The sequence below is a fragment of the Dendroctonus ponderosae genome, unplaced genomic scaffold (genome assembly GCF_020466585.1).
Source record: "Dendroctonus ponderosae isolate FM_Combo_2020 unplaced genomic scaffold, Dpon_F_20191213v2 Dpon_F_20191213_3, whole genome shotgun sequence".
Classification (NCBI taxonomy): Eukaryota; Metazoa; Arthropoda; class Insecta; order Coleoptera; family Curculionidae; genus Dendroctonus; species Dendroctonus ponderosae.
The window spans coordinates 6,636,714-6,647,332 of NW_026018508.1; the positions used below are offsets into that span (position 1 = coordinate 6,636,714).

Here is a 10,619-nt window from a genome sequence, read left to right on the forward strand (position 1 = left end):
ACCCGATAGGCATTCACTTAGTTATGTACAACGCTGTGTTATTCAATAAACCAATTTACTAATAAACATCCATCAAATATTATATAATCTTGCTACCAAGTAGTACAAACAGCAAAACTTTGCCAAATTTAAGAATTCGAAAAAATAGAAACGGCTACATGCGAGCTCTAAAAACCATTAGCAAGTGAATACAGTTGAAATAAAAAGCCCTAAAGGCGAGAATCACTGAATCATTTAAATATAATTAATGTCTTTTGTTTCTGCTCCACTTACTTTACTGGGAAAAAAATTATGAACAGTTGTAAATAATTATGAAATACCTGAAATTAATTTTAAAGTCCAGACCTGCCCCAAAACTGTACTGTTATAGACCAATTCTTGAGCGCAAATGGTAATAAAAAGTATTATTTTATTTTTTCCTTAGCTGAGGCTAATTAAAAAAAGTAATTATTGTGTGCATTTTAGCGCTAACTAGAGCTCGAAGTGGTATTGCTTCGTTACATGTTCCTGCGTGATTACAAAAATTATAAAGGATCAATATAGAAGACTATTTTAAACGTTTTTATTTAATTAACAAGCTCTTATTCCGTACGTTTCAATGTTAAATTGCTGGTACGTATTATTCGGATATAGGTATATTAATAATGATAGTATCTAACTCTCAAAGTCATCTCTAATCTTAATACATTGTTTCTGTTAATTGAACGACAAAAAACGATATGGAATTGATGCACTTTGAAAAACACGTTGAAAGTTTAAAAGCTCTTGCAATTCTACATGTTCTACTTGGCTTACCAAGCGCGACACCCTTGCATAATAAAAGTTAGACACATAAGTAATCATTAAAAAATATTCTACTGTGACTTTCAGTTGAAGAATCGACCGGATTTTAGACTTGTAATTAAAAGGAGGTAAATAAAAAAAACCGTCCTATAGAAATCTTATTTAATATAGTAAAAACAACAGTATTACTACTACTATACAACTACTAACAAAGCTATTATCACTGCAGGTAATAAAACAGCAGTACGGATACAGCCTTACGAAAATTCCATTGTTTTATAAAAACATTTACATCTGGAAATTTCAACTTACACACTGAGTTTTTTAGTACAGATCCAGCAATATGAACAATTTGTTGATATTGGCTAATTTAACCATTCATTCCAAATAACACAACATTTAATGGAATATTCAGTCCTACAAAATCTCAAAACTTAGGAGTCAAGTTTCGCGAGAATATCGGTTTCGCGGTAAAGATGATATTCAACGTTTTCTTCTACGTCCACTTTGGTACCTCCATACTCCGGAAGAAGAACCAGTTCTCCCACTTTGACTGATATGGGAATATGGTTTCCATCCTAAGAGGAAATTAAAATATTAAATGTAATTTTCAAGATATCTGAAACATTTGTTTCTTTGAAAGGGGTGAATACAGTTGAGAAAAACCAATGAATTTAGTGTGCCATTACTTTTTTAAATGGATAACAGTTTCATTAGAACTAAACGTATTTTTTACATGAGCCATTAATATACAGTTGTAATAAAAGCAGTTACAATCGCATTACAAGAATATTTAATCAAAAAATTGCTATAAAAAGCCGATTTAATTTATTAAAAATCCCAAATTTATCATTTCATATATTTATGACGTTCACATTTTATTGACTTTAGGCATCGTATAAGTCCATTTGAAATTAACAAAAGCTTAAACGTCATTCAAACTAATATTAAGTATGTAGTATTAACCACTACTTCATATTTATTCAAACAAGCCCACAAATGTTTCGATATCAAATGATTTAAACGCATTTAAAAAAATGGCAATACTATTATAACGGAATTAAATTCAGGTCTAATACTCTTTCACCTTGAAGAGAAGACATCAACAATATATCATTTTTTGGAAACAATGGGAATCACATTATTAAAGACATTTAAAAATACATATTTTTGGTTTTTATAAAATCCTTATAATGTTATATATACATATATGTTAAAATAAAACCAAAAAATGTACATCAATGTATTCAGAAAAATTAAAGGTCTTTAATTATGAAATATTAGAGATCCCCGAATAAATGAGAAAGTATTACCGGTAAAACCAAACTAAACTCTCAAGTCTGTAGTTTCATTTTTGTTTTTGTAATTCGACTGCTAAATTGCGGTTTTTTCTTCAATTTTCAGGCCCATGTATAAAAATATATTTAATAACTAAATTTGTCATAAATTCTCTAAAAGATGGTACCAGACGAATTTCGTATTTCTTCTTGGTTGAAATTGTTGGATTGTTTTTTTCTCTTCCTTTCTTTATTAATATTTATATTATAAACATAAATATTAGGTAAAAATACAAACAAAAAAGGATTTCCAATTTTCAGAATACAATTACATTTCTTCATATGTGCATGTGATTATTAGTTCTCTAATTGCACCTTATTTTTTGGGAATGTAAAAAGCAGATATCGCTGGTTATAGACTGGAGAATTTGTATATCAATAAAAATAAATTCGATCTGGTCAATGAGGCGAAGGACGCCAAAACATATAAACTAACACAAATTAGACTTATATTATGTTCCGTTATCGAAATGAATGCACATTTATTGGCTTAGTTGTGTAAACATACAAGTGAACAATCACAATTAAAACATATATTATCATTATATAAAGACAATTTGAATGCAAGTTCTTTTAGATATGAATCCACATTGATGAATTGGAATAAATTGCAAACTTACTTCTTTTCTTTGGCCGGGTCCAACTGCTACGACAGTCCCCTGTAAAATTTTGCCTTGTGCCTTTTCAGGAATAACAATCCCACCTTTGGTTTTTGTAATGGCCTCTGCCTTTTTAATTAGAACTCGGTCGAACAGAGGGACCAAACGTTTCAGGGATGCGCTCTGTAAATTAAAGAACAATCAATGTAGTTAAAAAATTACTTTAAACTGATATAAGCAGACTCCCTAAGAGTCCAAATAATTCACATTCAACATAAAACACATTTATCATAACAAGTCAGTGCAGTTTCGTTCCCATTAATGTCAGTAACTTTTTTAGATGCTAAATAAGAGCATGTCTTGATTTTAAGAGATCGTTCTTATATGGAGACATTTTTCTTTTCTAGGACTATTAAACTAAAATTAAATCTAAAGTAAAATAAAGGAAACAAAATAGTATTAAATTTGAAAGATATGACTCTAAAATGAGAATGTTACATACGCCCCATACCGTTTGTATGGGGCGAAACTTAATTTTGAATAATTATTATACATATGTATATGAATTCTGAGGTTAAAACGTAAACGGTTTTACTAATCTAAATTCGCCTCTTTAATAAGAGAAAATAAATAAAAAATAACGGAAAAAATCAACGAATTAACTAAGTATGAGGGTTTTGAAACTTGCAGATGTGCTTGCAACGTTTCTTTTAAATCCCCAGTAGGAAATTGTTTAAAATTCAATTATAGTTTATTCCGAAGTTAAAAGCAACCAAAATGAAAAGCTTTGAAAGTGTGATGTCAAAGCTTCAGCACTATGAAAAAAATTAACGAGTTTAGCATTTTACGAATGGAGTTTGGAAAACTTTAGAAGCAAAAGTCCTCACTTGATTTTCTCGGCGGTTCTTCATATTCACTATAAATTTCCGATTGATATACGGAGCTCCTCCGACTTCTAAATGTAACTTTCTTAAAAGAAAAATTAATATAGGCGTTTTTTCTTAGTTGGGCAAATAATTCGGATTACTTTGAGGTAGAACTGTTAAATTACCCAAAAAGTATTTTATAAAAAGTGTTTTCACTATACTTTTGGAATTATTATCTATCAATTTTTGGTGTTCTGGCTAGTTGGAATTTGATCCCCACGAAACAGAAAAACACTTATCATTTAGGTGTTGAAATGAAAATGAAAAAACGTGGTCGTACTAATGAATGTAAATCGATGCTTTCTAGGTAGGTTCTTCTAATTATAAAAAAAAAACTAAGCTAACTCATGTTTCAGAACTACTGGGAAAGACAAAGTTAGATATTTTTGGCAGAAATATTGCCATCTTTTCCAAATAAAAAGTTGAAAAACTTGAGCAAATCGTTTAAAAATCACAAGTGGATAACTAAACTGACATTTCTGGAATATTAAACCTAAATGAAAGTCGAAATTCTTCTTATATTCTATACTTTTCACTATTCATCGCTACTTGTGCCAGGCACAGCACTAGACTAAATAATTTACATCAATTAATTTAAAAAATGGGGCACAGAAAGCCACGCGGGCGTTCAGTGCTAGATGAAAAATCCTCCTTTATTAAAAATGGAATACATTTACTGTGCATAAACGCCCCATTGTAGTATATCGAATGTCTCACTTACCATCTTGAGTGTAGTTGGTCTTTTGGTGCTTTGGAAAACTAAATGAAGTAGCAAGTTTCACGTGGAGAATTTTCTGGAAGAACCGGTTTCACACTTTCCTGGAGGTTATCAATTTTGACGTTCTCGAACTTTGCACTCAAAATTAGACGCCACTGTTTCTCTCTTTCTAATATCACGAAACTGAATGTCCAGAATGTCCCCTGAGAGAGACACGACGATATGGGAAGCGCGAATAAATTTACTACGCGTGACGCGTGACAATCAATAGGAACTGGGAACAGAGCAGTAAACAATGCATCGGTGTTGTCAGCTTAAAACAAATCCGTTCAACGTATGTATTATTATTTTTTGTTGGGATTTCAAAAAGCTTAAGGATGAAAATCGCAATAGAACATATAATACATAACGGAGCTATTTTTTTTATTTATACGTATGTTAATTAAATGAAACGGTTTTTCATTTTGTATTTCTTATAAATTCAATGAAAAATTTTTGGAAATATTTTTGAAAGAAAAACGATAGCAGTTGTGGAGTTAGGTTTTTTTGAGAAACTTGTGACTAAAGAAAATAATTTTTATACATGATTTTTTTTCGTATTATTTTTGTCAATTAGTATACTAATTGACTAATAAGTTATAACTTATGTGCTGATTAAAATTGATTCAATGGTTCTCTCCAGCGAAAAATATTACTGGGAAATTAGAGAAAAAATTAAAACTGTTTCTAACAACTTAGCAAAATTTCCTAAGAAAGCACGTAGTTAACGTAAAGTACGAACGTAAAATCTGCTTATAATTTTTCCCTTATCTATAATTCTCTGAATTATATGTATTTAAACTAATGGGTTTTTCGGGTTTTTAAGCCGTCGCCGAAAAACCCATTAGTTTCAAGGAATGGCCTCGAAAGTCTATCTCTTTTGATATATGTATTTAACCTGACAAAATGGCGAATGACCAATAAAGTATTGTATTATGGTATTAGGACAGCTTAAATATCATAGCATAAGTATTAGCACAGTATAAAGATTATAGTCTTTATGCTGTAGTATAAAAGAAACGGAAAATTTTGTATGTTCTTCAATTATAAATTCGCTTGAATTGCTTTAAAAAATACGCCATTTCTTTTTATTTGTGGTAAGCTGTTAATGATTCGTTCATTTTACGCAACAAATTTAAAAATAACTATCTGGTCTTAATTAAACTCAGATCTACATATTCTATTTGAAATTTTTGGGCAAGTTGTATAAAGTACTAAAATTATGTGAAAACTGTTTTATACATTGTACTAAAACTTTGCACAAAGACAAAGTTTCCAGTTTCTAATCAGATAATATTTAAGTTTTAGTTTTGTTCAATTCTTAATGGTATTCTGAATCTTCATTTTTTGCTTTGACATTATAGCGGATGCGCCAATTAGAAAATACTTTCCTTGCTTGATTCCATGATCATTTTAATCAATAAAAAATATGCATTTCTTATTTATCTTCTCACACCCTTTGTCAAGTTAAACAATTTCGTTTATTGTTGTTGCATAGTTTTAGCTATAGATTTATCTTGCTATACAAAGTATTTCATGAGAAACCGTTATTATTTTAACCGCTAATAGTTATGTAATGGGCTTTTTAAATATCATATTTGCTTATAAAATTGTTTATAGCATTACACAGATAAATTGTCTACAACATTTTTTTCGCTCGATAAGGGGTTTACACTAAACTTAAGGGGTAAGCTTTGGTAATACTAATTGGACTAAATTGATCACATTTAAATTCGATCCCCTGTTTGTATTATATGATGGATACTACAATATCCTTTGCATCAAAAGAAGAAGATCTGACCTAACTTTTATTGACAAAAAAAATGTCTGGTTCCAATGCTATTGATGGTCAAAGTTCTTCAAAAAAAAAATATCTTCAAATATCGGGAGAATGGTACGATGTATTTTAGTGAAACTCGCTGTGAATTGGTTCTTATGCTCATATTTTTATGGAACAATCGAGTTCATTCGTTTTGGACAAGTGGTGAATTATTAATTGTCCTGGTAGAAAAACCCCCAGAACTTTTTATTTGGTGGATAAAATCAACTCATTTTTTTTTGGTTGATGCATTAATCATTTATTCACAATTTTGTGCTCTTTGTAAAATCTTGTAGCATTCATAGTTTTTGCAAAAAAAAATATTTGTGATTAAGTGGCACTTAACAATGTTAGACATTGACTGCACATACGAGCCACGTAAACGTAACCTAATCATTTGATCCAAAGAATATCGCAGTACCCTTTTAATCATGTGCTTACTGGACACCCTATATAAGACAGAAATTAGCAAAATATTAAAAAAAACATTTCAATGTGATTTAAAACAAATTTCAACAATTTTGCTTCAAAGTTTTATATAATTTCCTTCTCATGCAAAAATAAATTATTGGATTAAAAACTTTTTCATATTTTACATTCCTGAGTTCAAACAAAATTCAAGCGCAATACCTGAAACAACCCTCACCAGACTAGCTTTTAATAAAACAAACATTATGAAAAATTACTCGCACTTAATAGGATTTTAGTCACGGTAGCTGATAAATATTTGTTATCGGCCACGCAAAATTAATAATTCTATTGGGCGCAAACTTTTAATTGTACGAAAGAATTATAAGAGTTAAAAGAGTTCCAAATGCGCTGCATTAAAATTTTAGTTGGAGTACTTTGATGCTGAAGACACTTGTAGGAAAAGTGGTTCATTCAAGATCATAAATAGCACACCTGAAAATTCTCCTATTGCATTAAAATTGAAACACTCGATATCGTATGGGACAGTTCAAACTTTTGAAATGTTTTATTCTATGGTTTTGAAATTTTGTGAACCGCAGTCGTAAAAACTCATTAAAATATGTTCTATCCCTAGAAGCTGATAGTTCTGAGTCACCTTTTACTTGTAGTAAAGTAAAAGAAAATAACAGCTTACAATGGGATATAGAATATTCATGAATTTTCTACATTTTTTAGATTGAAGTTCAACTTCAACTCGGGCGTAAATTTTGCAATAAGCTTCTTTAAATCGTCGAAAAGAACAAAAAGCCTGATATATTGCAAACTGGCAAATTTCCAGCCATCAGGGTTCGACACTAAACCGTGGAAACTTTGGCGGCATGATAATCAGAGAGTTTCCCTTAGTTCGGTGAATTCGCCGTTTGGGAAACCCCTCAAACTCTGTTTCGGGCGTTCTGTAACTTTGTGCTCAGCTTGTCGGCGGACTCGATTTCTCTCTAACCAAGTTCCAACTTTCGAAAGTTCGACTTCTGATGAGAATGTTACGTGGCAGAGTTTCAGTTGTTTATTAAAAAATCAGCCGAGGTGAAAAAAGGCGAAAGGATTCCAGAGCTGAACTGATTTACACTTTTAATATTCCAATATTGTTTTTTTTTTGAGTTGTTATAAGATTATTGAGTGGCCCAAATATAATTCTTAGACAATGAGATGTGAGTGTTTTTTTTTATGTCGCATTGCATCAAATGATCGAATTGATGAATTTCCTATTTAATATTATGATCGATTTGCAAGAAAATATTCACAATTCAAAAATAATAATAATAATAAAATCGATAATTTTTTACGAACAATTACTTTGGTTTCACTTCAAAAATGTTGATATCGGATTTTGTTTTCGATTTGTTCAATTATGCTAAATGCTGTCGCATAAAACACAAATAAAATTTAAAAAGAAAAAAAAATATGAGCGCGTATTCCCAAGTCTGTGTTGGTGATTTATTTTTGATCTATCGTGATTTTATCGCTATCAAATTTTTGCATCGAAAACGTAAAAATGCACGTGCCTAAAATCAAACAAAACATTTATTTGTTTCTATCCAATTTTGTCCTCGTTGGATAATGTCATTTATTTGTTCTATTATAAAGAACATTTTAAAATATTGCTTAAGGTCTATTTGCGAAATATACAAAACATATAAAATCATTAGAAAAATTATAGACTTTTCGGTTGTTTGAACCACTGAAAGCAAATGTGAAAATAGATATGAAAATCGAACATTAAAACAATCTCTGGCATATTTGACTTTCATTTGATCTGCCTCCCGTTTTATTAATTTGGGTAAAATGTTACTAAACAAATTTGAATTGCTTGTAATCCATGCAAAAATGTTGTCCGTTTATGTTGTTCATGAGTTGAATTGGATTCCAGGAATTGCAGGATATTCCGATTAGAGTTCATCGAGCTTCATACAATAGTGGATAGTTTTGAGAGCAATTTTATTTGGAGGACTTCTCTACCTAAAATTTGGGTTGCATAGAAAATGTTTTATAATGAGAATTTCCAAATAAGAAGTTATCTATACGTTTCGATAAACTAGGAATTAATTATTGACGTTGTTAACCATTCATTAAGTAGAAAATTCCGGAAATTCCGAAAAAGAAAACGAACAGTTACATTACATAATTTAAACAGTTGTCGTTTCGAAGAATCAGTGTCATAAGTTTTTTTGCCTCTCAACCAACGTGGAGAATTAATGCAATTTTTGAAATACTCTGTATATTATTAACATGCGAACTTGGAAAAGAAACGTTTATTGTTAAGATAAACATTTCACCAAACCAGATGCAAGGTTAGTTGGCAAATTTCCAACCATCAGGGTTCCACACTAACCCGTTGAAACTTTAGCGGCATGATAATGAGGCGGTTTCCTTCAGCCAGAGCGAATGCGTCGTTAAGGAAACTCCTCGAAACTCAGCTTCGCGTTCCGCAACTTCGTGCTTAGCTTGTCGGCGCTGCACATTTTTCTCTATCCAACTTTAAAACTTCCGAAAGTTTGCCTCCCGAGGATGTTCCATCACGGGGAGTTTGTTGTTTATTAAAAAAATCCCCGGCCAAAAAACGAATGCTTCAAATTACTTGCGCGCCATCAACATTTGCCAGCTTATAAATTATGTCTAATTTTTTTTATGCGAAAACTGAGGTATAAAATGAGAGAAATTTATAGTTTTTAGTAACAGGTTGTTCCACATTCAGATTTTCACATGATTTTTGAATATAAACATTCCGCAAATCTTGTACATGTAGAAGCCAAGTGGCTGTAAAACCCTACAGAATGATACTTTTTTAGATTTTATAAGAAAATAGAAATATTTAATGTAAATCACTAATAATCAATTATAAGAAAGCTCAAACGGGTGACAAAGTTTTAATACAAAAATGTTACTTATTAATATTGGGAAACCGCTCAGAATATTTAAACAAAATTTTACATTCTTAGGCTCTTAACAACAATACATGTTTTGTTTCTAGCTTTTCACACGACTATAGATAATTTTAAATAAAAAATGTTACGCCACTGATTTTCGAATTTTTTCATTCAAATTCCTGTTCAATTTGGAAGTGGTCTCTTGACATTGTTTTATACGACGTCCCGTTTTCGATTAAATAAATTAAACTCTATTTATTGCATAGCTTAATCGGGTTATAATTAAGTAGGGTTTAGTATGAAAACAAAAATGTGCACTTAGATTGTATCAATTTTATTACAAAAGAAAAACGCAAAAAGGAGCTACTCAGACAGCAATGACAGCAATCATTCTTTTTTTCGATCAGTGACCATAACTAGTGAAGAGCCAAATGTTTAAATAAAAACCCGATTACGCCGGGCAATAAATTGATTTTAATTTTTTTACTCAAACACGGTGCGTTGTAGAAAAAAATTCAAGAGCCATTTTCTTTTCCAAATTGAACAAGAACTTGAAAAATAATATTTATTTTTAGAAAAATCAGTGACGTAACATTTTTTTATTTAAAATTATCTACAGTGGTGCTAGTTCCCACGCCTCTGGCGAAGCTAATAACAAAATTTTTGTCACAAAACATGTACTGCTGTTAAGTGCCTAAGTTTGTAAAATTTAATTAAAATACTCCAAAGGATTTCCGATATTAAAAAATATATTTTTTTTAAATTAATATTTTAGCACGCTGTAGATCGGAGACTAAGAGTTTTCGGAATATGGTCTATTAAAGACATATATCCAAAATTACCTGCACTATCACCTCCTACAAGGAATGAATCTACTTACCAAACACCCTGTATATTCAAGAATTATAAATTTAAAATTCAAGTAGTTCTTATATAATAAAAAATAGGTGGTAAGCCGTACAAGTTAATTCGTATTATTATTCGTATATATTATCGATTCGTATAGTATTATATTATATATTGCTGTATATATTATATACAGGGTGATTCAAAATTGGCGTCA

The 10,619-nt window shown here is 30.5% G+C and overlaps 1 protein-coding gene across 1 annotated transcript; it reads right to left on the minus strand.

Annotated features, from left to right (window-relative positions):
• Positions 1-928: 928 nt before the first annotated feature.
• On the minus strand, positions 929-4,588 carry LOC125503849 (10 kDa heat shock protein, mitochondrial-like). Its single transcript, XM_048664860.1, has 3 exons — positions 4,367-4,588; positions 2,741-2,902; positions 929-1,361 (listed from the first exon to the last, which is right to left on the minus strand). Exons 1-3 carry the CDS (start codon positions 4,367-4,369, stop codon positions 1,218-1,220), a joined length of 309 nt encoding a protein of 102 aa, XP_048520817.1. The 5' UTR covers positions 4,370-4,588; the 3' UTR covers positions 929-1,217.
• Positions 4,589-10,619: the final 6,031 nt, after the last annotated feature.

Excerpts from the sequence above, each read along its gene's own strand:
- LOC125503849 (XM_048664860.1), bottom strand. Across the intron at positions 1,362-2,740 it reads GACCCGGCCAAAGAAAAGAA|GATGGAAACCATATTCCCAT; the intron begins GTAAGTTTGCAA and ends ATTTCCTCTTAG.